Source organism: Oncorhynchus keta, chromosome 32 (genome assembly GCF_023373465.1).
Source record: "Oncorhynchus keta strain PuntledgeMale-10-30-2019 chromosome 32, Oket_V2, whole genome shotgun sequence".
NCBI classification, from domain to species: domain Eukaryota; kingdom Metazoa; phylum Chordata; class Actinopteri; order Salmoniformes; family Salmonidae; genus Oncorhynchus; species Oncorhynchus keta.
In genome coordinates, this window is record NC_068452.1 from 21,694,272 (window position 1) to 21,720,587 (window position 26,316).

General features: G+C 45.6%; 2 protein-coding genes and 1 long non-coding RNA gene across 4 annotated transcripts; 1 reads left to right on the top strand and 2 right to left on the bottom strand.

Moving 5' to 3' along the window:
• Nucleotides 1–37: 37 nt before the first annotated feature.
• On the bottom strand, nucleotides 38–8,921 carry LOC118365273 (uncharacterized). Of its 2 annotated transcripts, none has more exons than XM_035747365.2 (9): nucleotides 7,511–8,921; nucleotides 7,330–7,400; nucleotides 7,010–7,153; nucleotides 6,678–6,752; nucleotides 6,413–6,524; nucleotides 6,000–6,148; nucleotides 5,659–5,843; nucleotides 5,433–5,558; nucleotides 38–5,348 (listed from the first exon to the last, which is right to left on the bottom strand). In XM_035747365.2, exons 1-9 carry the CDS (start codon nucleotides 8,434–8,436, stop codon nucleotides 5,037–5,039), a joined length of 2,100 nt encoding a protein of 699 aa, XP_035603258.2. In that variant the 5' UTR covers nucleotides 8,437–8,921; the 3' UTR covers nucleotides 38–5,036. The 2 variants fall into 2 exon arrangements, with proteins under 2 accessions (XP_035603258.2, XP_035603256.2); XM_035747363.2 differs by having other exon boundaries at nucleotides 6,413–6,530.
• A 2,137-nt stretch (nucleotides 8,922–11,058) lies between these two features.
• LOC118364739 (uncharacterized) lies at nucleotides 11,059–13,077 on the top strand. The gene is made up of 4 exons (XR_004821646.2): nucleotides 11,059–11,383; nucleotides 11,510–11,599; nucleotides 12,360–12,443; nucleotides 12,527–13,077. It is a non-coding gene; the product is annotated as an uncharacterized LOC118364739 (long non-coding RNA).
• A 10,411-nt stretch (nucleotides 13,078–23,488) lies between these two features.
• On the bottom strand, nucleotides 23,489–25,610 carry LOC118365274 (frizzled-2-like). The gene has a single exon (XM_052490895.1). It carries the CDS (start codon nucleotides 25,358–25,360, stop codon nucleotides 23,711–23,713), a length of 1,650 nt encoding a protein of 549 aa, XP_052346855.1. The 5' UTR covers nucleotides 25,361–25,610; the 3' UTR covers nucleotides 23,489–23,710.
• Between the last annotated feature and the right edge of the window lie 706 nt (nucleotides 25,611–26,316).

Here is a 26,316-nt window from a genome sequence, read left to right on the forward strand (position 1 = left end):
TCACACCCACCCACCCCCTATGCTCACTAACCCCACAGCTAATAGAAACACACACACACACACACACTTATACAGAACGAGAGAGCTTATCCATGCATAAACACAGCCAAAGGTTGCTTTGTCAAGTGTTTGATTTGTTCACATTCACCTGTCTTACTGTTTGAGTGCTCACTTATCAGTGCAGAGACTGAACTTTGGATGTGTGTGTGACATCTATGTTACGTACTGTATGAATAATTTCACACCGGTGGGTGAGAGTATTGAACACAACAGCCACGCCCCCATAACAGTTAACATAAATCCCAGAGAGAGACAGCCACTAGAGATCTTTCCACAGTGAGCCGTGTCCATGGTAACACAGACCGTAGAACGAGTGGCTGCTACTGCAGCAACCAGCAGCTCTGCGTTCCCTTCCCTCGGGCTCAGTAGAGAAGAAGCCTTACAGTACATTTACTGTACACACTATTACTATGAGCATCCCTGGTAATAGTAGTATGACCTAATGTAGGTCTAGTCAGTTCTCTCACACAGCACAGTAAGCCAGTACACTACAGCACAATATGTCAAACCGGCGACAGTAAGTCTTGTGTTTCAGCCTTGTGACACAGTGTACTGCACTGGCACCAACAAATACACTAGACGTTTGCCTATCGTAGTTCTTGAAACTGTTCACTGAACTGTTGATACCTTTACGGATAGAGTTACTTATTAATACCTAGCTTAAATGCCTCTGCATCCCTCTCACACACAGAGCATTTGTGTTTCACTGCCCTGATTTCAGGTACCATTATGCAGTGATACTGTGGTAGATCATTCACTCAATATCACTCTGCTCCCCTCACTTTCCATCCCTGCTCCAACCCTCCCAAATTCCACATCATTAACCACACAGAACGACTGCCATGTTCAAGGTCTGTGATGAGATGGGCTGTTTGGGTTTCTGTCGAATCTGGGATAAGAATTATCAAAGCAAACGCATTAGAGAGAGAGAAACATTGCGAGGTGGTGTTGCTACCATGTTGTGATAGAAGTACATTCTTGCTAGATTACACTTTGACAACCTAAGACAAATTCAGTTACTGAACCCATTGGTTCAGTAACTGAAATAAAGCAGAGACTATGGATGGTATGCATGTGTCAAGGTGTGCTGCTAGGAGGTGCATGCTAAACTACTCTGTTAACCATCACATTTATACTAGAATGACAGTGATGTAATAAAAATAGACCATGTGTACAGGCAGGTAGATTCCCTAGAAGTCCTTCTAGTGGGATCCACTAGGATTTAGACGTAAGACTTTTACCAGATGAATATGAATGGCATTACTCAACACTGTGTCCTCAGTCCTCATAGATAGGGCAGTCTGTCGTTTTATTTCACAAGCCAACTTGAAGGTGAAGCTGAGACGCTTTACTAGAAGGGCACTAAAGATTCCCAGGCTGGTCTAATAGACTAGATGTAACATAGTAGATGAATATCCGGGACACTACAATTAGTATGATTTGTTACGTTTGGTGTGGCTAAATGAGACGGAAGGTTACTTAAGGCAAAAATGAAAGAAGGGTGGTTGATAGGGGTGGATGGATTGGTATACAACGCTGACGCCTAGTAACCCAAAGATTGCGTGTTTGAATCTCATCACGGACATTAGTATTTTAGCTACTTTGCAACTACTTAGGATGTTAGCTAACCCTAACCCTTAACATAACTCCTAACCTTAACCCTAGCCTAGCTAACATTAGCATAAGCCACCTACCCACCTAGCTAACGTTAGCCACAACCAATTGGAATTCGTAACATATACGTATGGCAAATTCTGAACATATTGTACAAATTCCAATTCGTAACATATCACACAAATGGTAATTCGTAACATATAATATGAATTGTAATTCGTAACATGTCATACGAAATGATTGATGGACATCCACAAATGAATACGTACCATACCAAATGTAACATATCATATTCATTTGAGTGTCCCGGATTTTCATTTACTATGTTACGTCTACCCCTGAGTCCAGATTGCAGGCAGATTCCAGAGTGTGAGTCAACCAGGTAATAGGGGCTCTTTGATAAATCCATAAGATAACCTCATGCCTAAACCTATTACCTCATCCAACAACACAGCTACAACACACTCCATATGAGGCCACACACGCACACACACACAGAGTAGACCGTGCACACATCCACACATCTAATTTGGCATCCGAAATAGACGCTAGAGCGAGAAGTGCTCAATTTTGCTAATACACAGGACCATTCATATAGGCCCTATTATGCAGGACACAATAAAAAAATATAAAAAACTATTTGTACTCCCTAACCAAATTTGGCTTCCAAACAAAAGCCTGCACAGGAGTTTGAATCAGAACAGTGTTGACAGACGGACAGTATACAGTACAGAGTTGGAGAAACATTTGGCAAGTCATGCTGGAAGCAGCTCGTTATGAGGAAAGAGGGTGATACTTCTTCATTCATCAGCGGGAGCCTCTAACGACAGACAGGACAGAGAGGCTCCTGGGTAATTCATGGGAGGGTGCCGCATCCATACAGACAATCTAAACTTTACAGCCCCAATGACACCAATTGACTTAATGACTTTTAAACGGTTTACATTTGTTGTGTCTGTCCTTAGTGAGGCCTACTCTCTCTCACCCAGCTGGCATGCGGGGTCTTAACGTTCCCTCTATCTAAATGTACGGTTCCAGTGATACGTCCAAATGGCCTTTATATCTCTCCTCGGGTGGCTGAGTGTGACTCTTCGGTCTAAACATCATCTCGATGTGTCTGGAGATAAACATGCAGCTGGAGCTGCTTTGGGTCACTTTGAAAGGAACGTCTCTAAAGACAGAAGCCAGATAGGCAGCTGACGGTTAACAATCTGGTAATGGCCTTCATGCCGTTTTCACATTTTTGGAAATGTGTACCTGATATACGTCGTCGCCGTTTACTAAGTCATGGAACACCCACTGAAAGAGAAGGATCTCACTAAGTAGGTACAGAGAGAGAACTGAGAATGAGAGAATAACAGAATAACACGAAGGCTCTGAGATACAGAATGTAATAATGAAAGCTGAGAGAGGACCGATGAATAGGCGGAAGCCCGGCACAATGCTGCTGTTGCTTGGACTTCACCTCTGACTAGTGAACAACACATCAATAGACGTTTCCTCTGTGGAAATAACATCTGGTGAGGATAAGGAAGTGGTTTCGGAAGCCAAAGAGCCTGGTGTGAACATCATTGACAACATTAAGATCATGTTACAGACATGACATTGACAGATCTGACACCAGGAATTTGAAGCGTAACATTTTAAAGGGCTTTCAGGACCGCTACAGTATATTATGACTTCATATCAACAGTTAATAAACTACTCTACTAAAGGGTAGATTCATTAGACCATCAAATATATGTCTTCGTTATCACAAGACGGAGACAAATTAAAGTCATTATCAAGTCAATGAGCTTATCTGAGGAAGTGAAGCGACTGAACCAGACAATACGGGCTGATACACTGGCACCCCCTTGAGGTAAACCATCTGAAGAGGTGGTCTCAGTCAAACTACAATAATCCTTTAGGAACCAGTCAAAGGCACTAGGGGGCCCTCTCTCTTTCCCCATGACATCCAGAGAAACAGACACGGGCCAGCCTTACCTAGTTTTACATTTCCAAACAATGATCGATTTGTTTGGAGAAAAAGATGGTGAGATTCCCAGGCAGGACCATTGTCCTACTATCCAATTGGCTGAGAAAATATCGAGCCCAAACTGTTGTGTTTGCCATAATAGCGCTTATCTGGTCTCGGCATACAGTAAACACGAGAGAGGAGAAGGAAACTGCTCAAGCATCTGGTTTACAGGATGACAGGGGCCATCAGGCCAAGTGCTCGTAGTCTAAGTAAACAGTGTCACTGTCGCCAAATGCACAGACACATGCAAGCACAACAGCTTTAACAACAGAGCTCCCTGTTTCACTGTGGTTTATTTTATTACCTGTCATCTTCTTAATGGGAGCCAGGCGGAGGGCTAACGTACGCTGTGTGTGTGTGTGTGTGTGTGTGTGTGTGTGTGTGTGTGTGTGTGTGTGTGTGTGTGTGTGTGTGTGTGTGTGTGTGTGTGTGTGTGTGTGTGTGTGTGTGTGTGTGTGTGTGCTCAGGCATGTCTGGTTAACATCAGACTGAGACCGATCATAATGAATGGATCAGACCAGCGCTGATCCCTTCCTCAATTGGGCCTGATATCAGGGTTGAGGACCCGATCAGGACCTGGACCAGTCAGGGACTTAATCGGCAGACTATAGTGTAACCCAGCTAGTTGGAGCAGGCCAAGGGGATGAGTAGTCCTGGCCTTGTAGGACCCTTAGATTTATTCATAGACTGATGTTAATATGGGTTGTCTAGAGTGGAGAAGTGGCTCTTTGATGTGGGAGTTATTGGAAATGACTGTTTGGACACATCATCCAGGCAACATATATTTATTTACATATTTAGCTCTATTTAACATCTAAAGCACTGCCACTTCCCCCTCTCCATAACACTCTTTCAGTTCCCTTAATGTTTTCATGCAGACCGACCCCAGATCCCTCCCTACCTATCCCTCCTCCTCCTCACTTTTGCACGGTGCAGTTTTCAAACAAACCAGTGACACTCGTTTGACTCATTCTGCTATTTTTTTCAGGGATGATGGGTTTATTTCTGCTGAGCAGGGAGACACTGCATGTCCTCTCCTCCATCCCCCTCCCCCTCTCATGGGGCCTCAGGGGCGGGCTAATGTAAGTTAGGCCCAGAGCAACAGATCAGCTAGGGGGCCGGTCCTGTTTGTACACATAACATGGGGGGTTGTTGCACTCATAACTACAGCCGCTCTAGTCGAAGTCTGGGACTGGGATCAGGAGGGGTGGGGGAGTGGAGACTGTGGTCAGAGGAAGTGGGGGTGGCTGGGATCTTTGTGGTTAAAGTAATTGATCGTATCAGTATTGTTATGATTGCTATTGGTGTTATTCCTCTTTTCTACAGTGTACTGCTCTTCCTGTCAACGGGGTTGCCGCCAGGGTCTTCTCTTTTTAGCCTCCCTGATTGGACGAGGCACGCCGCTTCCTGGCAATGGGCTCCAGTGGTTGGCTACATGGGGGCATAGGGCGGACCTACAGGGAGCGTCCAGGTCTCCAGTCTCCATCATGTTGCGACAGCCGCTCCAGGACCAGGAGTAGGTGGTGAAGGTTTTGGGGAAGTCCTTTCGGCTGTGGAGGGCACAGTAACACTGAAGGGAGCCCCAGGAGATCCACATGTCCCTGCGCTTCAGCTGGGTCAGGTCCTTCAGGTACTCCTTCAGACTTGATTTGGACTGGACAGACGGAGACAGAGAGAGCTTCAATGTGGGACTGACTGCATCAATATTGTCATACATTCAGTTCAAATCCCGTCTTACCATCTGCTTTATCTGGTTGATCTCATTGTAAGTGAGGTGGTCCCTCTCCTTCATGGACATGTTCACCTTCATCTTCACAGGCGTGATCATCTCCATTTTCTCCATCCCGGGGTGCTTGATTGACAGCTGGTACAAATACAAGAAGATTAGCAAACATATTTTCGCTGCCGTTCTATGTTTCCTCACATAATTTAATATGTGAAAATGTTTTTTTTTTTTAAATTACTTGTCTGATGCGATCCTCGATCTCAGCGGTCTTCCAGGTCTTGACAGACTTCACGTGGCCCATTTTGGCCCTCTGTGCAGGGTTCAGGGACATGCGCCGGGGGTCCCAGGAGGTGTAGGCCACGTTCAGGCTGGGACACCTCAAGTACGGGCTGTCCTTCACCTTCTGGCTTTGGGCAATTGTCTCTGCACATCAAAACAACAACAATCCCTCATCACTCCTCTGCCAATCAATATAAATTGGACGAGGAGAGTATGAAAGCTGAAGCAGTTCAATATGAATATAGGAAGGAGGGAGAAAGGAGTACTGTATGTGCTGGGTGTTATCATGTGTTCGCTCACCCACTGGCTGGATGTACTTGAGGAGCTGCTTGCTCTTCAGGCCTATGAGATGAGCTCCCTTGGTGTAGTAGGTGAGAACATGGTCCCCATCCTCCCTGTCTGGTCGCACGGCCTGCCGGATCAGCCTCAGAGTCTTTTTATGGTAGTACCTGGTCAGAGGTAGGGGACAGTCAAATATGGCTGACACAGCTGACCACAAGAATGTATTATTTCTGTGTAAACAGATGTTTATTGAAAATTCATAAGACACTGCAATGAAAAGTTGTTTCTTTGCTTTATCCCTGAAAAGGTATTGTTAACCCTACATAATCTTTGACAACAATACTGTTAGTACACACTCATGTATAGCGTCACATGATGTCGGCCGGCTATTCATACACGAGAAGAAAGTAGCATGACTTAGAATGGCTTACTGTACTATCTCTGTTGTAGTACCACTGGACAGGATACCGGCAGCCATCATCCTGGTCAGGGCCTTGTAAAACACTGTCTCACACACCTCACCAGACTGGGATGGGTCCGCTCCTTCAGCTCAGAACGGAGTGAGAGAGAGGACAGTAAGCACCATCTTAATACAGTCTCACAAACGCTATGGCAGCTCTGTGAGTCGTATGTTCATATTTACGTATTTAAGTTGATTTAAGTCAACAAGGCAACATCTTAGTCGGGGATCTTCACCTTTCAAGCACTTGGAGAAGCGCTGGCTGTCTGCCATCACATGCAGGAAATCTTGAAACCCCACCTCTCCGTCCTCTGAAGCCAAGAAACAAAAACAGCCAGTCAGCCAGCCTGTCAACTCATGTCAGCGAAGGGAATGTGTATGGCTGCACCCCAAATGGCAATCTATAGTGACCAGAGCCCTATATGGGTACAAATGTCACGCCCTATATAGGGAACAGGGGGCCATTTGGGACACAAACCATTTGTATGTATTCTGTTCTAACATGTTTATAATGGAAAGCACGTTGTTATATTTTGGGGTAATTCCAGATACTGAGGCAGAAACATACCGTCGTAGTCAGCCTTCTGCAGGGCTTTCTTCACCTCCTCTGGGCTGATACTGATCCCCACTCTGTCCAGCGTGGACGCCAGGCCCTCCTCATTGAGAGAGCCATCACTGCTCTTTGCAAACTGCTCAAAGACTTCTTTGAAGGCTACATGGGGCAGAAAAGACAATAGATATGATTGTTGCCCATAACATAGGGAACATCACTTCAAAATGCATGTACAATAGAAGATCGTCAATTAATTCATTGCAAAAATGTTTTTGTATTGGTAGGTAATATTAGTTGACAATATAAGACAGGCTAACAGTATGCGTGCTACTTACCATCAGACTGGGCATCGATCAGGGGATCGTCAGGCACCGTAGTTGCCAGGTCTTCAATATGAGTAATGCCACTACAGTCAAACAGGCACAAGCAGATAGTGATGTTAGGGGATAACGGTGACATTTGTGGGGAATAGAATAGGTATGAATAGTAAGTATGGAGCAGAGGGTAGGTACTGACAGTGAGTTTAAGAACTCCTCCAGGTCCTCTGTGTTGATGGTGCTGTCTGGCATCTTCTGGTTCAGCTTCTGGTACTCCTCATATGAGATGGAGCCCGTCCACCGTGGAATCGCTGGGAGTTTAACCAGGGCAGCTTTATCTGGCTTTGGCATTGGCTGATGGGGCCTTTGCTGCAGCTCATCACATGGAATGATGGCCCTCCTCTTGGTGATATCCCTGGGTTTGAATCGCTCCAACTCTGGCTTCTGTCGGTTGGGCCTTTGCTGGAGATTCTCACAGCGGATGGTTCCGCTTCTCTTGATGACCTCTCTAGCTTTGAGTCTGTCTGAATCTGTCATGGCTTGGTTGAGTCTGTGTTGTATGTTGTAGGAGAGGGGCTCCTTCCTCCTGCTATAGTCCCTGCCTCTGCCTTGCTCTGCTCCATGGGAGGACCCTTTTCTCCGGGGTTCTTTGGCTATTGGTGGGACGTTATCTTCTTTCTGTTCACCTAGTTTGGTCTTGTGGAAGTCTTTGACTTTGCCCTGGACTTTGTCATCTTCTTCACTTGGACTGGGCCGTGACCAAATTAACTTGGATATGACCGGTAAGGTCTTCTGCATGACCTTAGCTCCAACACCAATCTCCTCTGGGATACCGGCCACCATCACAGTCTTGTGGGCCTTTTCTGCCTTGGCAGAAAGCTTCCCGCTGGGCTGGTCATTCTCAGTGAGAAGGGGGTTGGTGGTGGTCCCAGCCACGGCTGTCTTGGTGAAGAGGAGTGGGAACATGATCTTCTTCCTGTCGCTGTCAATGTTATCTGGGGATGTAGATCCCTCTGCCCCCCTGCAACTCTTATCAGTGCCAGTGGGTGGGGAGTGCTGCGGTGAGTTATTATGGATAGTTCCTTGCGTGCTGCGGAGAGCTTTGCCCTGTACTGAAGACTGCATGACTGCCCCCTGGCGAACTTCAGCGTTAGCTCGCTCTGACTCCGAACTGGACCTGTTATCAGTAATCTGCAAAGGATTCTTCAGCCTCAGCTTCACTAGGAAGCTTGACACCTTCTTCTGGGCCTCCTGAGAGAACAAACCCCTCCAATAAATGTCACTAGCAAAGTAAACCTCAGTGGTGTAAAGTACTGAAGTAAAAATACTTGAACATACTATGTCGTTTTTTGAAGGTAGATGTACTTTATATATTTGACAACTTTTACTTCTCTACATTCCTAAAGAAAATAATGTGCTTTTTACTCCATACATTTTCCCTAAAACCTTAAAGTACTCGTTACATTTTGAATGCTTAGCAGGACAGGAAAATGGTCTAATTCACACACTTATAAGTATATTTAAAACCAAATACTTTTATACTTTTACTCAAGTAGTGTTTTACTGGGTGACTTTCACTTTTACTTGAGTCATTTTCTATTAAGTTTATCTTTACTTTTACACAAGTATGACAATTGGGTACTTTTCCACAACTGGTCAAATGTACCCAAACACAACATTGATATATCAATATAGACGAGGGAGATGGGTGATAGAAGTAAATGTAAGAACCATACCAGAATAAGGTATTGAGATATTACGTAGAAAACATCATGGTGACTGTATCCTTATTTACATAGCTATGTGATTTATCATGCCCTACAGGTGTATGTGACTTGACTTGCCTCTTTCCAGCTCCTGTCTTCCTCCATTGTTTGATGATATGACTGCTTGGCAGAAGAAAAGGTGAGCTGCACCTGCCTCTGAGGGCTGGACTAAAAAGTGATAGGCCTATACTAAACTGGAAGGCTTCAGGTGGTGCCCTTGGAGAATAGGTATGAAGCAAGAAGGCATCAAGAACTGAGTTGGTAACCCAGACAGTGGTAGTGGATCCAGTCAGATGGGTGTAAAACAAGGGGGGTCTCATTTATCAAAATCTCACATAACCCAATACCACTACCAAACAAATTCCTAAATTTACCAAAATAATACTTTGAAAACATGTTTGGAAATGGTAAACGAATGTGTTATTGTGGAACAAGGGAGATTATTGTTAAACAATAAATAGATTTAACCAACCTCTTAAAAGAGCATGATCCTCAATAGGCCATAGGCCAGAGATGGAAAAAGAGCCAAGCCTCAGGCACCAGAGGTGGCAGGGCCTCTGATCCCGAATTCCACCATGTACCAAATGGACAAAGGATGGAATTTCGAAGTGTAAATGTAACCAATAGTACTGCTCCGTGTGTGTGTGGAATGTGACGCGCAACAACTGTGACCCAAGTAGCAACGATGACGCACCGCATCTCGTACGGCTTTTTTCTGCCGTTTTAGTCAGATTTACTTACTGCCGGGTGAAACTGTTTAAAAGCTCTTTGCATCGCTCAGTAGGCTACGTGGCTGGTGTAGGATCAACAGCTCCCCCTTCCCCAGTCCTAACATTAATCATTAGTAGGGGAAATACGAAACTGGCCCAAGATCAACGTCTAGGGTCAACTTTACCCGGTCTAAACTGTTTGTTTCGACAGTCCGAGTGTTGGACCGTTGACAAAAACAAGTCCGTCATAAATAATTGTCCGAGAAAAAACGAGAGAGAGGGGAACCCTGAATACTCTTCCCAGCTCCCGTTTGCTTCTATTTCTATTCAATTCAATTAGATCAACGTTTCGAGACTCAGCTCTCTCTGACATGTAACAGGGTTACAGTATCCCAACAACTGGGTGAACTCATGAAACGACACCCATCATATCCAGTATGTTTTACAGTTCATTGTAGTGATGATGTCAACCGGATCATTTCAAGGTTAGGCCAAGCTGATACAGTCCACTTGCTTGATCCAAATCGTGTTGCTGATAACTTATTTTGCGTCTCTCTCTCGCTCTGACAAGTAATATAGACATTTGGAGCTATAGAAATGCTGTGTTCATTGAGCCGCCTATTCAAGAATTCCAGGTGTTTGTACAAATTTCAGGAGAGTTAGATCTGCGTATTGGTCAAAACGATTCAAAGAAGTCCAAAATGTTCCCGTGTACCAAACCGAACTGATATAGTACATAAAAATATATAGGTATAGGCAAAGTTGTACAAATATCGAGAAGTGACTATAAAATGAGAAATATCGAACGTGGACTTCAAAATTCCTGTATACTTTTCAGTTTGGAAGAAAATATTTCTGAAGAATGGTTAAGTTCTTCTTTATCCTCCTAAACACTCTTATCTAGGGAGGCAGGGTAGCCTAGTGGTCAGAGTGTTGGACTAGTAACCGGAATGTTGCAAGTTCATATCCCAGAGTTGACAAGGTACAAATCTGTTGTTCTGCCCCTGAACAGGCAGTTAATCCACTAGGCCATCATTGAAAATAATAATTTGTTCTTAACTGACTTGCCTTGTTAAATAAAGGTTAAAAAAATGCACAAATATACACCACTTTCTGTCCTGGACACTTTCATAGAACACATTTGGGCAGGTGCTCTGATATTTAGACCACTGACTCATATGTGCCTGACTTACTCCAATTGCTCTAGAGTGAACCATTAAAAAGGTTTAAAGGTTATATTGAGAAAACTACAGTTGTTTGACTAACCTGTGATTTATATGGCATGTGTTAATGTTCCACCAGGTGTCTGGCTTGGTCCTGGACCTGGTCGGGGCAATGTCTCGGCCAACCTACACAGAAATGGAGTCTTTCACCCACATATCCCAGGGCCTGTCTCACACCTCCATCCTCCTCATAGCGGTGGGCATCATCGTCTCCCTGCTGGCCTTCCTGGGTAGCATTAGGGCGTTGTCTGACAGACCGTTTGCATTTTGCTTTTGGAGAGTAACATCTTGGTTGTTTGTACTCTGTAGTTCACACACTTCCTAATGCTGATCCTCAGTGTCTGGGATTCTCTTCTATGTCTTCAGAAACAAGGTAAATATGACTCTTTGCCCAGCTGTCTCAATCTACTACAGACTGTATGTTTTCCAGGGAATTCAACTAGTATTGCTTGATTGACAAGGGTGAAAATGCTTTTTGTGTCCTCTGCACCCTCTGCAGGTGGAGAGAAGGATCACCCTGAAAGTTAACGAGGTGATCATGCAGCACAGCCCCAGGGATAAGGTTGCCATCGATGACCTACAACATGCAGTGAGTAGCGTGCTATTCACTCCTTACCAGGGGAATGGCCTCTGTGATATACACTATCAAAGTTTGTTTATGTGTGTTTCAGTTCCGTTGTTGTGGTGCAGAGAACTACACTGACTGGCTCCTGCAGGGCTCTCATGGGCATATTAGTTTTGTGTCACACTCCTGTTGCCATGCGGATTCTGTGGCCTGTGTGAATGTCGTCATCACAGACAACATCTACCAGAGGGTCAATGTTAACCAGCACAGGGAAGGGCGAGGTGGTTACAAAGGCCTTAGATGAGGTTAACAGAAAGGTGATCATGATTCCCTATATGGGAATTGCTGTGACAATGATGAGAGGTTTTAAGGGCCCTAAAGAGTAATGAGGCTTTATCTAAAATGCCTTTTCACTAAAACCTATAATAACAAGCTTTTAGTCATGCTTAGCTCAGATCCTGGAGGTCTGCAATTCAGCAAGTAAGAGGAGCAGGGACTTGAGGGGATAAAGTTAAACACGGTCAATATATATCAGCTGGTTCTTTGAGTGACTGACTGCAGACACTGTGGCCCCCGGAGGACAGACAGTTCATTAACAGCTCATTTAGTCACAGGAAGAGAAGTTTCACAACACAGTGTGTGTGTGTGTGTGTGTGTGTGTGTGTGTGTGTGTGTGTGTGTGTGTGTGTGTGTGTGTGTGTGTGTGTGTGTGTGTGTGTGTGTGTGTGTGTGTGTGTGTGTGTGTGTGTGTGTGTGTGTGTGTGTGTGTGTGTTGTCCCTCCAGGGCTTTGTGCAGGTGATCAAAGAGTCCCTGAAGAGGAACCTGGTGTGGCTGGGTGCCGCCTGCATCATACTGGGTCTCATAGAGGTAAAACAACATATCAGGTGTCCTACTTAGGTCACATGTTGCATCCTTGTACTTACTGTGTTATTATCTTTTTTTTTAATCAGTTAGTGGGATGCATCGTGGGAATGAAGCTCTTTCGGGATGTCAAGAAGAGAGAGGTGTATGAGAATTTAGGTTAAAGAGGGAGGGACTGGCTTCGGTCAAGACAATAAATGCCCATACTATTCTATTGTAAATCGGGGGAGAATGCTGTGACTCTCATCATAATGCAGTTTAGATCCTGTGCAGCCTATTGTCTTTCCAAATATTGAATTGTTATCAGTGATTGGTTGTTTTGTTGTTGTTGTTTTTTCTGGAATGTTCCGATTTTTTATGGTGGTGGAGGCAAAGAGGTAAGAATAACAGTGCAGCTTGAATTCACACATTGTTGAGTCGATTTGTTTTTGTTGTCGTTTTGAATGTCTGCATTCTGTGTCTGCCATGTTTCACCAGGCCATTTGGTCCAGGAGGTGAGGAGGTCACCTGTCACACAGTCATTCTCCCATGTTATTTAGGCGGTTGTTCCTGGGTGGTTCACTAGGAACATTTGCTCCCGTCCCCTCCAAGCGATAAGGGTGTGGTGGTGCTAATTAGAGTTTCTTCAGACAGCTGGGATCAGCTAAGGCTACAGCTCCACCACCTCCATCGCTCTCCATCTGAACAACAAGCCTTAATTTTATGCCCAGTGCTTTACGAGCACTCTTACTGCACCCCACCCGGCCTGTTAGTGGATCCAAGTGTATCCGAGGCACCGGGAAAAATGTAACACGTCAGCCAGACGCTTGACCGATGGCGGCGGGCTGGGCTGAAGGCTGGTCTCCCTGGCCTACAGTGAAACAGGCTCACTGGGCCTCTGGCTGGCTTCGATGGAGACAGGAGACTGCTGTCTGTCTGCTGTGAGGCCTGCCTGCTGCTCTACCTGGCCCGGCCCCCGGCCCCTGTAATGTCAGTAACTAGGTCAGTAGTAGTACTCAACATCCCCAAATTGGATGGGCTCCCAGCAAGTCTTCTGTTGTTGAGGATTGTGTTGCCAATCCCTAATTCAGCCAACACCCATGCCAGCAACCCTAATTTGTAGGATTTCAGGACCCTTATTAATTATTAGACATATTGACCCAGCAGAAGAAAACACATATTTAGCACGAGCAGACATTTGTAACTGTGCTAAAATCATGACAGAGTGGCTGCCCCCTGTGCCACCCAGGATAACAGGACCTCCTGGACCAAATGGCCTGGTGAAACATGGCAGACACAGAATGCAGACATTCAAAACCCAGTGTGAGTGACTGGGGATGGAAGAGCAGCAGAGGATGTTGCTCACTAGAGATAGAAGAACTCTTCGGTAAAGTCATGCACCTCCTCTCCTCGGAATGTTTAATACTGTAATGTGTGCCAAGGGGGGGCATGGTGTAATTTAGGATACTTTTTCTGGTGATTCAGAGGAAATGTTCAAACCAGCAGCACTGGCAGGCAGCAGACACCACTAAATGCAAGCCTTCGGGGCCTCTATTCACTGCCTGTATGTAGCCTGCAGTCGCTTCAGGAATGTTCTCTGTCTGTCTGTCTGTCTGTCTGTCTGTCTGTCTGTCTGTCTGTCTGTCTGTCTGTCTGTCTGTCTGTCTGTCTGTCTGTCTGTCTGATAAGATCACACGGCATCTCTCCTTTCACCTTTTATTTTTCATCTTCTCATTCAGCCTCTGGTCTGAAGGATGGTGAAGGACGACACAGAACTGATAAGACCTCATTCGGCACTAGGATTGGCCTACTTTATTGGTCCCTGGGGTCAGTGGTACAGCGGAGATCTATCTGAGAGGTCCGCTTGGCAGAGGGTTTGCTGTGCAGAAGGGCCTGTTTTTTTTGTTTGTTGTGTGTGATTATTATTAGTTACGCTGCACGTTGACCATGAACGTCTGGTCTGGAGAGTCTGTCTGTCTCTCCCCAAGGCCTTCCAAGATACAGCTCAACATGTGCAGCAGGACAGATGGAACCACCCCCAACAAAAAGAGGAAGAAAAAACCTCAGGATTGAAGGAAGGAAATGAGAAAATGCGGTCTTATGCCCTTACCATAACCACAGAATGCTAAGAGTTGCTCAATCAATTTGTACTGATAGTGTGGGCTAAAGTTTTCAACGAGATGAAATGTCTTTTTCTTTTTCTGATATGACTGGTTTAGAGGGCTAGTAGGAGCAAATGGAGTAATGTCCCAGAAGGATCTGATGAGTGGTGCGAGACTGGACATGACGTTAGGGGGTTGTTGCTTTTCCGAAAAGCTTTGTAGAAAGTGACTCTTCTACTGTTAGTAACTCTTATGCTGAGTGTTTTTGGAATGAGAATATGTAGAATGGATGTGTATATTAGTGGGTGTTGTGTGTCTGCTAGAATATGGGTTATTTATGAGTGTGTGCATATGATATGGGTGTGTGTGTGTTTAACTCGCACCTCCTTGACGAGGCGCCTCCACCATTTCTCTCTCTCTCTCTCTCTCTCTCTCTTTCTCTCTCTTTGGGCAGGGCTCAGATGGAAGTGATTACGCTGCACAGGGAGGGATAAATTACAGAGAGAACCTACAGAGCTCCAGCCCTTCTCCTTTATCCACTCACTCATTCACTCACTTACACATACAGGCACGCAATCACATGCACAGGAACACATGCCCTGCCGCCAGTCCCACCACCTTGCTTCTGGTGGTACATTTCCACTCCTGGCTGTGTCAGGACAATGTGCCAGTGTGCTCCCCTCCTTCTCCTGCCTCCCCTCTCGTGGGCCAAGTGGGTGAGCGAGCGGTGAGGGCCAGGGTTGTAAATTCCTCTGAAAGAGCAGTTAAGAAGGCTCCCATTAAAACGGGGATCGACGCTCGCCATAAAGGAGCCGAAGAAATGAGTCATCACCTGGAGCCTGAAGGGTTCCAGAGCCTGCAGAACCACAGAGGAGAGGAACTGTAGAAATAGAACGGATAGAACATACTGTATCTTTCATTTCAGATGTATACAACTTAGTCCAACTTTGAGATGCCAAAGAAGCATTGTGATTAGATGACATGAGCGTTATAATTGTGACATTTAACAACCATGTCAAATTTCAATGTTTTCTAATTTAATTATTTGGGTATATTATAAAAAAACATGTCTTCTCTTTGCTCCATTTCATATGTTTTGGAACCCTAAGGCTAGTGCCGCTAGTTTCCTATATTGTAGAACCCTAAGGCTAGTGCCGCTAGTTTCCTATATTGTAGAACCCTAAGCCTAAACCTAAACGCTAACTAACCACTTAATCTTAACATCAGTCGTGGAGATATATTCTAGACCGTGAACCCCGCCCTCTCTCAGCTTCAGGTCTGTAGGTCAGTTGAGTTGCCATAGCAGCTCTCTGTGCTGCACCACACATCTACTATACAGACAGGGGCGGATTCAGAAGGCCAGGCAGCGAGCTCTAACCAGTGAACACAGCTATGTCAGACAGGGGGCTTCCTGTGCACTGAGGTGGGACAGTAAGTGCTTTCACCCCAATCCTGCAACCTAACTGACCACTGGTGTTTGTGTTTGTCTTAGCAAGGGCTCTGTGCCACGGGAGTCAGGACAACAACATCTGGAAACCAAGTCAAACAGAACTGTCTGGGTCCTATACAGGTTGGATTAGAGTTGTATTAGACTGTTTCATGTACTGCCTGGAGCACAAAAGTTGCTGGAGTTTCTTATTATAGGAGTCATTTGCACTACACAATAGAAGATGATGACATTGACTAGAAGAATTCCCCCATTGCTCTGTTTGTATTCTCATCACCAGATTGTTAACCTATACTCGTGCCATGGCCCGAGGAGTGGTATGGTTGTGTACACAGTGTGGTGTCTGGCTATGTATCAACCCCCCTCTCTCCTCCAAATCAAGCCCATTATTATCCCAGGCGAACTCCAGGCTCCCAAAATATCCGTAACGCAGCTGTCAGAACCACTCTGGGCAACAGCTGGAGCAGCTCAGGGGCGCTCCCTCTCTCTCGACCCTCTCTACCACACACACCCAGACTCTCTCTCTCTCTCTACCACACACCCCCAGACTCCCTCTCTCGCTTTACCATGCACCCCCAAACTCCCTCTCTCTTGACCCTCTCTACCACACACACCCAGACTCTCTCTCTCTCTACCACACACCCCCAGACTCCCTCTCTCGCTTTACCACACACCCCAGACTCCCTCTCTCTCTCTACCCCACACCCCCAGACTCCCTCTCTCTCTCTACCACACACCCCCAGACTCCCTCTCTCTCTCTATCACACACCCCCAGACTCCCTCTCTCTCTCTCTCTCTGCCACACACCCCCAGACTCCCTCTCTCTCTCTACCACACACCCCTAGACTCCCTCTCTCTCTCTCTCTACCCCACACCCCCAGGCTCCCTCTCTCTCTCTACCCCACACCCCCAGACTCCCTCTCTCTCTCTACCACACACCCCCAGACTCCCTCTCTCTCTCTCTGCCACACACCCCCAGACTCCCTCTCTCTCTCTACCACACACCCCTAGACTCCCTCTCTCTCTCTCTACCCCACACCCCCAGGCTCCCTCTCTCTCTCTCTCTACCCCACACCCCCAGACTCCCTCTCTCTCTACCCCACACCCCCAGACTCCCCCTCTCTCTCTACCACACACCCCCAGACTCCCTCTCTCTCTCTATCACACACCCCCAAACTCCCTCTCTCTCTCTCTGCCACACACCCCCAGACTCCCTCTCTCTCTCTACCACACACCCCTAGACTCCCTCTCTCTCTCTCTACCCCACACCCCCAGGCTCCCTCTCTCTCTCTACCCCACACCCCCAGACTCCCTCTCTCTCTACCACACACCCCCAGACTCCCTCTCTCTCTCTACCACACTCACCCAGAATCTCTTTACCACACACCCTTAGGTTTTCTACAACAGGGCCTGGGACCTGAGTGGTTTACTCCAAGCACGCACAGAGAAATAGTTAGCCCCTTTAAAATACTGTGTGTGTGTGTGTGTGTGTGTGTGCCTGCCTAGCCTGGGCCCCACCCTTCTATCTCACTGAAGCCACCTCTGAATGGCCTGTGTGTACTCTGTGGGTCATAAAACCCCAGACAAATGGTGTGTGTGAGCGTGAGCCAAGGAGGGGGTGGAGGAAGTGAGGCCGGCTGTAACAGAGGCTCTGCCACCACAGTTATTGTCTGCTTCTGTTCCGTTCCCTACTGCTGTAGTTAACTTACAAATCCTCTGAGCCCCAGAACAGGACATGGACTGAGTGGCCAGTTGGTAAGATCATCCAAAGTCGAGGAGTTGAGAGTAGGCTTTCCAAATATCCATTCCCTTCATTTTCTGTGTATCTTTTCCCCTGATAGTGTCCAGCCAAGGTATCTGTGAACTTTTCAACTGCTGCCTAATAAATCTACAACTATGTCCACAAAGACTCTCACAGCCTACTGATAAAACCAGGACAAGACATTAAAAACACTCATAATGTTGAAATGCATTTCATGGCCATTTGCAATGGGTCTGCCCGAAGAGAAGCACTGTGACCGAGCAGGTTACCACTATATTGAAGAGGAGTGCCTCTGTAACATAGAAACTGAGAATGCACATTTTAACCTCCGTTTCTCCTGCCAACTCTCTGATTTCCCCCTCCCCCAAATCTATACGGTGGCCTCAGGAAGCAATCCATGCAGGGAATAGGAGGAGAGGGAACATATTGGACTTCCTGTTTTGATTTCAAGGGGGAAACGAGATCCAGAGATATGGAGGGAGCGCTGGAAAATCTAAACTGCCCTCATTTAGCAGGGCTAATGTCTGACTATAACTAACTGAGCATAAGCGCTCAGAGCATGATTACTCCTCTCTGAGATCAGAGCAAGACTTGATGAGTAACAGACCTAAGTCTAGGTCTTTAAAAAAATATTTTTTGTTAACCTTTTCTCCATCTTTTTTTCATGCTAACTTTTCACAGAGAGCAACTTTTTTCACTCCCCTTATTTGTCTCTTTTTTTTCAGACCAACAACATGATCCATCTTTGTTAACAGCCTCTTGAGGGCTTCTTTCAATCAGGGGGATGTGAGATCCCATTATTAACATTCTCTGGAAGAGCATTCTTTCTCTCTTTCTGCCCAATCCGCTGCTTGTCCCTTCTTGCCCTCGAGGAGAGAATATGGCAGCATGGCAGATCTCAGACCAACAAAGAGAGAGAGCTCATCCACAGCATAGACAAGCTTAGCTGAGACCACCTAGAAGAGACTTGGTCAATAGCGCGCAGAAAACAGACAATATCTGGTCTATATCGGTAATAACTTTCCCCCTCCTGTAATACATTTAGCTTGATAGATGTGTCTCTATGTAATAAATGTGAGACCTGTGTACAGGGTGATAGTCATCATACCTCTACATTTAGGACAAAAGGACAAATGTGCAATAGCTATCAGGTATAAACCATGTAAAGGTCTGCAGTCTCCCTGCTGGGTCATGCTATCAGACAGGTTTCCTGACTGAGAATATCAAGTGAACAGGGCTTTGCTGGCGAAACTCAAACATTCTGAAAAGTGAATCTGGGCATCTGTTTCATTTTCAGGTTCCCGAAAATACTTTCTTTTTTTTCTCCACAGATTTACAAATAGCAGGAACATCTTTCTATGTCCTGATACTCCTTTTTATTCCCTTCTTTTTTTACCTCGAGAGAAAGAAGAAAAACACCCCTATTCAAGCGAATTTTTCAAAATACCTTCCATTCCCCCTCCCCGCCCACCCCTTGTAACAATCTTAGACTCTACCTGCCACCACCCCACCTCCCCCCTTCTCTTTTCTCTCTCTCCTCATTCGTCTCTCTCTCTGCTTCAGCGAGAAGCCAAACAAGCCAGCCATTAAGTTGAGTTAAGCACAGGAAGCGGTGCCTTCAGGCCAGGCAGCCCTGTTTACAAGGAGCTAGTCGGGTTTCAGCGGCCCTTTTGAAGTGAGGCAGCTCACAGGAGACTGTCACTGGGCCAAGGACTCTGCGCTGCTCCACTGACTCACTGCATTCCCCCCATTCATCTGAGTGGAGAGGGGAAGAGAAGAGGGGGGCAGGGAGGAGAAAGACAGGAGGAGCTAGGGCTGAGGCACAAAGAGGTGTGGAGGAGCAGAACATAAGTGGGACAGGTAGATTTATCTATTTTTCCCCCAACAAGGCATGGTCTCTTATGCTGTCCTAAATCACACATACTGTACCTGTCAGTTGTTACCATCCTGGTACTTATACTGTACCATGCCATACACTGCACCTTCTTTCTCTTACAGGGCAGACTTCAGTGGGTACAAACTGTTCAAGCACTGCATATCGTCAAGTCTACCTCTGTAGATGTCTTGTTGTAGATTAGGTGAGAAATTGGTCATCCAATTCTATCCCTTTCTTACACGCAGGAGCTATTCAGAGAGTATTCACACCGCGTGACCTTTTCCACATTTTGTCGTTACAATTCAAATGGATTTAGTCTTTTTTTGTTGTCAACTAATCTTAACAAAATACTCTATAATGTCAAAGTGGAAAAAAATATATATATTTAATTAATTAATTAATGGAAAACATAACACTACGTATTGATTTAGATAAGTATTCAACCCCCGGAGTCAATACATGTTAGAATCACCTTTGGCAGCGATTACAGCTGTAAGTCTTTCTGGGTAAGTCTCTAAGGGCTTTGCACACCTGGATTGTACAATATTTGCCCATTATTCTTTAAGAAATTCTTCAAGCTCTGTCAAGTTGGTTGTTGATCATTTCTAGACAGCCATTTTCATGTATTGCCATAGATTTTCAAGATGATTTAAGTCAAAATGGTAACAAGGCCACTCCGGAACATTCAATGTCGTCTTGGTAAGCAACTCCAGTGTATATTTGGCCTTGCTTTAGGTAATTGTCCTGCTGAAAGGTGAAGTTACCCTCTAGGATTTTGCCTGTGCTTTGCTCTATTACATTTATTTTTATCATTAAAAAAACTCCACGGTCCTTTTCGATGACAAGCATACCCATAACATGATGCAGCCACCACCATGCTTAAAAATATGAAGAGTGGTACTCAGTGATATGTTCGATTTCCCCCAAACATAAAGCTTTGTTTTCAAAACAAAAAGTTAATTTCTTTGCCACACCATCCAAAGTGTAATGAATTAGTAATGAATAACTTCACCATGCACAAAGGGATATTCATTGTATGCTTCTTTTTTTTGCCATATACCAATAGCTGCCCTTCTTTGTGAACCATTGGGGAACCTCCCTGGTCTTTGTGGTTGAATCCGTGCTTGAAATTTACTGTTCGACTGAGGGACCTTACAGATTAATGTTTGTGTGGGGTAGTCATTTAAAAATCATGTTAAACACTATTATTGCACACAGAGTGAGTCCATGCAACTTATTATGTGACTTGTTAAGCACATTTGTACTCCTGGAGTTATTTAGACTTGCCATAACAAAAGGGTTGAATACTTATTGACTGAAGACATTTCAGCTTTACATTTTTAATACATTTGTAAAAACATATTTTCACTTTGACATTATGGGGTATTGTGTGTAACCCAAAATTGTCTGACCCAAAATTTCAATTAGATTTTTTAAATTCAGGCTGTATCACCATACAATGTGTAAAAAGTCGAGGGGTGTGAATACTTCCTGAAGGCACTGTATGCTTACAGTATGTTTTGGAAGTATTCCTCATAGCCTCCGTGCTGGAGGTGTTGGGGATCCGGGGAGTATCCCCTTTCTCCAGCCTGCACTACATTTATTTCATTACATCACCACAGATGAGGTTCAGTTTCAGCCATGCATCACTCGGGGGATTCCAGATCAATATTGTGTTTACTTTAAAAAGGTTCTTGAACGATAAAGTACTCTGTGAAGCCAAGCACCATTATTTCCCTTCGTCTCACTCGCATGCAGAGACGAATGCCATGTTCACAAAGAAATATACACACACAAAGTAGCATGCTCAAGTTCTTATTGGCATAGTAGCTAATATTCCATCTAAGGGTATGTCATTCCAGGTATCCAGCGTTACCTCACCCCCTGTACCTTGGCGAGCCGCGTCAGGGTAATGCATCCTCGTGGCAGTCGCCACACAGTCTGAGAGCTAACAGATGTTGGGGGTATGACTCAACTGTCAACACATTGGCGAGGGCAGCGTGATGGGAGACTTCTCTTGAGTAGAGGCCTATTTTAGCCACACATCACGAGAGAGCAAGAGAGAGATAGCTGAGAGAGAGATGCGGACAGACGGGCAAGGTCTACCGACAGACAAGGCTCACATACATACAGCCACGCGTTGTGAGACACGAGGGCACGTTAAAGTAGGGCTTCTTACAGCACCTCATCATCGTAGCTGAACGACGTTGGAGTGAAGGAGGCCATTGTATTGGGTCCGGCCCGTGAAACTGCGTGGCCTCAGGACATACATTAGAGCCCAAATGTGATCCCCTCTTCAACAGAGGCACAGTGATGTTTATAATGGCCAGCATTTGGATTGTTCCCAAAGGGGGCATTGTGAGTTTGAACCTGGAACGTACACCGAGCTACAGCTAAGCCCACTCCAACCAAAGCCAGGTCATAAGACATACAGGTTTCAACCCTATCATATTTGTGTTGAACCATAACTGATGTAGGAATTCCTTTTTCATGGTCCTTTAAATTGGGGAACTGGGAATTTATGATGAACCTGGTGAAGTTGGGCAGAGACCACCATTTTGTAACTTCACTTACATCTTTGTGCATTAACATGTTACCACTCGGTTCTAAGAAATAACGGTAGCTCTCGAAATGACACCGCATAGTTTGTGCTGTAGTACAGAACAATATGGTAACAGGGACCCCCTTTTCTAACCCTCATCGACAAACCCTCACTTTCAGACAGTGACCATATTTGTATTGTTAACATTTCCATACTATAACTATGATATTATTAGCACATCCTGAGACGTAATGTCGTGGTAACAAAATCCCTTTTCAATTCAAAAGACAAACGAAATAGACAAGATCAAGAAAATAATCCTGCTAGTCAAGACAACACAGGACACACACACACAGCAATACCAACAAAAAAAATCCAATCATGTGTCTTTTATTTTGTCGTCACCTTCCCATCCCCTTCCCTCCCAGCAATTCATGTGAGATACATTTGTGGTTGACAGATTCACACCACTTTTCACGCCACAACATTAAAATACCACATTCTTCTTTGATTCTGTTTTGTCAAAATACTTTTTTGTTTTCCTAGATAATTATTTGAACAGTTTGAGAAACACAGTCTCCAGAAGTGGATCTTTTTGGTGTGACTTTCTGGTAATGGAGTATAGTACTGACAATTAGGGCTAGCTTTCCGCCCCCCTGGAGACATGACCAGTGTCCTTGCAGCCTTGTCTTCACCCCTACCACCCAGCTTCTCTTGCTGCTCAGCTCAGCTCAGCTCCAAGGGATTTAATTGGCGGGGGAGAGACGAGAGGAAGGAGAAGGGCTAAGCTAGGGAAAATGTGCACAGCCAAAGACTGCCTTTACTACAACCCAGCTTCCCTGATCTGATAGATCAGAAGGAAAATGATTACAGATCTGGGTTTGACAGGAGAAACTTCAAATGTGTATGTGTCATACTGCCAGTGAAAACAGCACTAAGAGACAGTGTGTCTATGGCTCCTTTCAGAAGGGGTGCTAGAGTTAACCAGGCACTACGGCTGTCGGAAGACAAAACAAAACATGTCCTTTCTTTAAATACAAATATATAATTTTATATTTTACAATTCCTATTTACAGTTGCATTTAATTACATCTCACACGTTCTTAAAATGGCCGCCTGTCCTTTCAGGCCTCCTTCCTTCCCCCGCTCACTGTATTCCCAGCTGGATTCTCACTCACACTGGAGAGTTTTTATGGCTGGTAACTTTAAAAAAGGAGTAGGAACAGAGTGGGGGAGGAGAGAGAGCACTTCAGCACATGGCATCCACTGAACACCTTGGTTGTTTGTTCATTCTGAGGTTTTGGCCATTCTTCAGGTGAGGAACAGTTTGTTCTTTGGTCAAGCCCCCCCCCCCCCCCCCCCTAAAGCTTGATTTTGTCATGCAATATTTGACTTCTTACAAATTGTGTCAACGTTCCATAAAAATACTGACAGTATCTGATGATCAATGTATAAAAGTACCACTGAGTCTCTGACAGTGAGTAAACAAATAGGAGGGAGAAAAACACACTATAAAACATCCAAATGAATGTCCAAAAACAAGTCCCGTGTTTTGACCTCCCTCCCTAGACAGTGGTCTCTCCATGCCTACCATTTGAGAGTCTGGTATAGAACTTGCGCCAGGAGTGGAGTGTCTTGCCAGACCAGATCCAGAACCCGGAGGTGATGCCCACTATGAGCGTCATCAGGTACTTGATCATGTAGACGGTGAAGTCGGGGGTCATGCGTGGGGTGTACTGCATGGGGCAGGGGATGGCTAAGCCTTTACAGTTACGGCTGACCCAGCTTCTCTCCCAGTGGTGGCGGAAGGCCTGCTCGTAGAAGAAGCAGGCGATGACGATGGTGGCGGGGACGGTGTAGAGCACGCTGAACACCCCGATGCGCACCATCAGGCGCTCCAGCTTCTCCGTCTTGGTGCCGTCGTGCTTCATGATGGTGCGGATGCGGAACAGGGACACGAAGCCGGCCAGGAGGAAGGAGGTACCGATGAAGAGGTAGATGAAGAGGGGGGCCAGGACAAAGCCCCGTATGGGGTTCAGGCTGTTGAGGCCCACAAAGCACACCCCACTGAGCACGTCCCCCTCGATCTGCCCCATGGCCAGGATGCTGATGGTCTTCACAGCGGGCACAGCCCAGGCTGCCAGGTGGAAGTACTGGGAGTTGGCCTCAATAGCCTCATGCCCCCACTTCATCCCAGCCGCCAGGAACCAGGTGAGGGAGAGGATGACCCACCAGATGGAGCTGGCCATGCTGAAGAAATACAGCATCATGAAGAGGATGGTGCAGCCCTCCTTCTTGGTCCCCTGGACTATGGTCTTGTATCCGTCTGGGGTGAAGCTGTCATTGCACACCACCTTGTCCCCCAGGAAGTAGCCAGCGATATAGGCTATGGAGACCATGGTGTAGCACCCAGAGAGGAAGATGATGGGCCTCTCCGGGTACTTGAAGCGCTGCATGTCCACTAGGTAGGTGGTGACGGTGAATAGGGTGGAGGCACAGCACAGAGACGACCAGATGAGGATCCATATGCGTGCAAAATAAATCTCTTTGTCATTGAAGAACATGTAGCCTCCACTGCTCCTGGAGTGTTCACATGGTGCTCCACAATCCAGCTCCCCCAGAAACGAATAATTCAGATAAGTGGGGACTTTGAGCACAGATGGACAGCGGAAAGGCCTGTCTGATGTGGAGTAGACATGGACGCCAGGGGTTCCAGGGACTGGCATGTGTACGGGCGGGGCAGTGGCAGTAGATTCATTCTGACCCACGCAAATGTGCCCGTCTCCAAGCACGGGGAAATTCTCGCACCGGAGGCGTTCTGGCCACTGGAACCCGAATTTATTCATTAGCGCCTCGCAGCCGTGCTTTGCCCTCTCGCAAATTGAGCGACAGGGTGGAATGGCCTTTTCCAAAACTGTACAAACAGGCGCATACATTGAACATAGGAAGAATTTAAGTTCCGGCGAGCACTGTACCTTTACCAAGGGGTAAAACTGGTGCACCTCCAGTCCTGCGTCCTCTTGATTGTAATGTCCCACCAGATTGGGCATGATAGTTTGATTGTAGGCGATGTCCGTGCATAGTGGGATTGAAATAGGCTGGCAAAATCCGTGGTCCGGGAAAGCAATGCCATTATCCCCTTGCGCTGATACCATCATTGACGGCATGATCAGTGCGAAAAAAGTCACACAACTCGTTAGAAAATCCATTTTCATTGTGAGCTGATCAATAAAAAAAATCTCCTCAATTTAACCTGATAAAGTCATGCCATTTACAGATACTTTTTATATTCTGTAAGCATCGGTATTTTGGCTATAAATAACGGAATAATTGATACAACTTCTGCAGTAGTCCCGGTGAGCGAATAACTGTTGCTGTTTGCTCGCCTACAAGAGGCTGCTTGACTTTTCCTTTGTGCAACTTGCATGGCCCAATCAGACAGTTTCAAGTCCCCCACTGCAACTTTCTGTGGTTGGTTTGAAAGTAAAGTCGGGAGGAGGAGGGATGGGGATAAGGGGGCTCTAGAAACAGATTCCCACCCCTTCCCAGTGTTTTGCTGGCCAATGGAATTGTAGAGCAGTATCAACTTGGGAGAGTCTGAGTAACTTCAGTACAGTATACATCCCCTGAATGAACCATACTGTAGTGTAGCCTCGCTCACAACGCCAAGATGTGCATATATATATTTATCTATCTATATATCAGTTAGGTTTCAAATGTTATTTGTCACGAAAAATAAGAGATAAGAAAGGAAGAAAAAGGAACAGTGAGAAAAATGTACAGTGAGCAGGGATACTCGAGGAGCTGAGGTAGTAGATATGTACACGTAGGCAGGCATATATGAGGCAAAAGTGATTGGTAGCTGGATAAATAATAATAATGTTAATAACAATAAACAATATAGCAGTGTAAACTGGGCTGAAAAGTGACTGGTAGCGGGAATATATAAATACTATGGTAATATACTAATGGTAATATCAACACGTAATTAGGATTAATAGTGACCAGTAGCAGGATCAATTGGATGATATTAATGGGGATGCAATCAGTAATCAATGAACAATGAACTGCAGCATAATGGTAGTAATACATCAAATTAATAATAATTTAGCAGCAGTGCGGCTGTGGTGGTGGTGTGTGTGTGTGTGTGTGTGTGTGTGTGTGTGTGTGT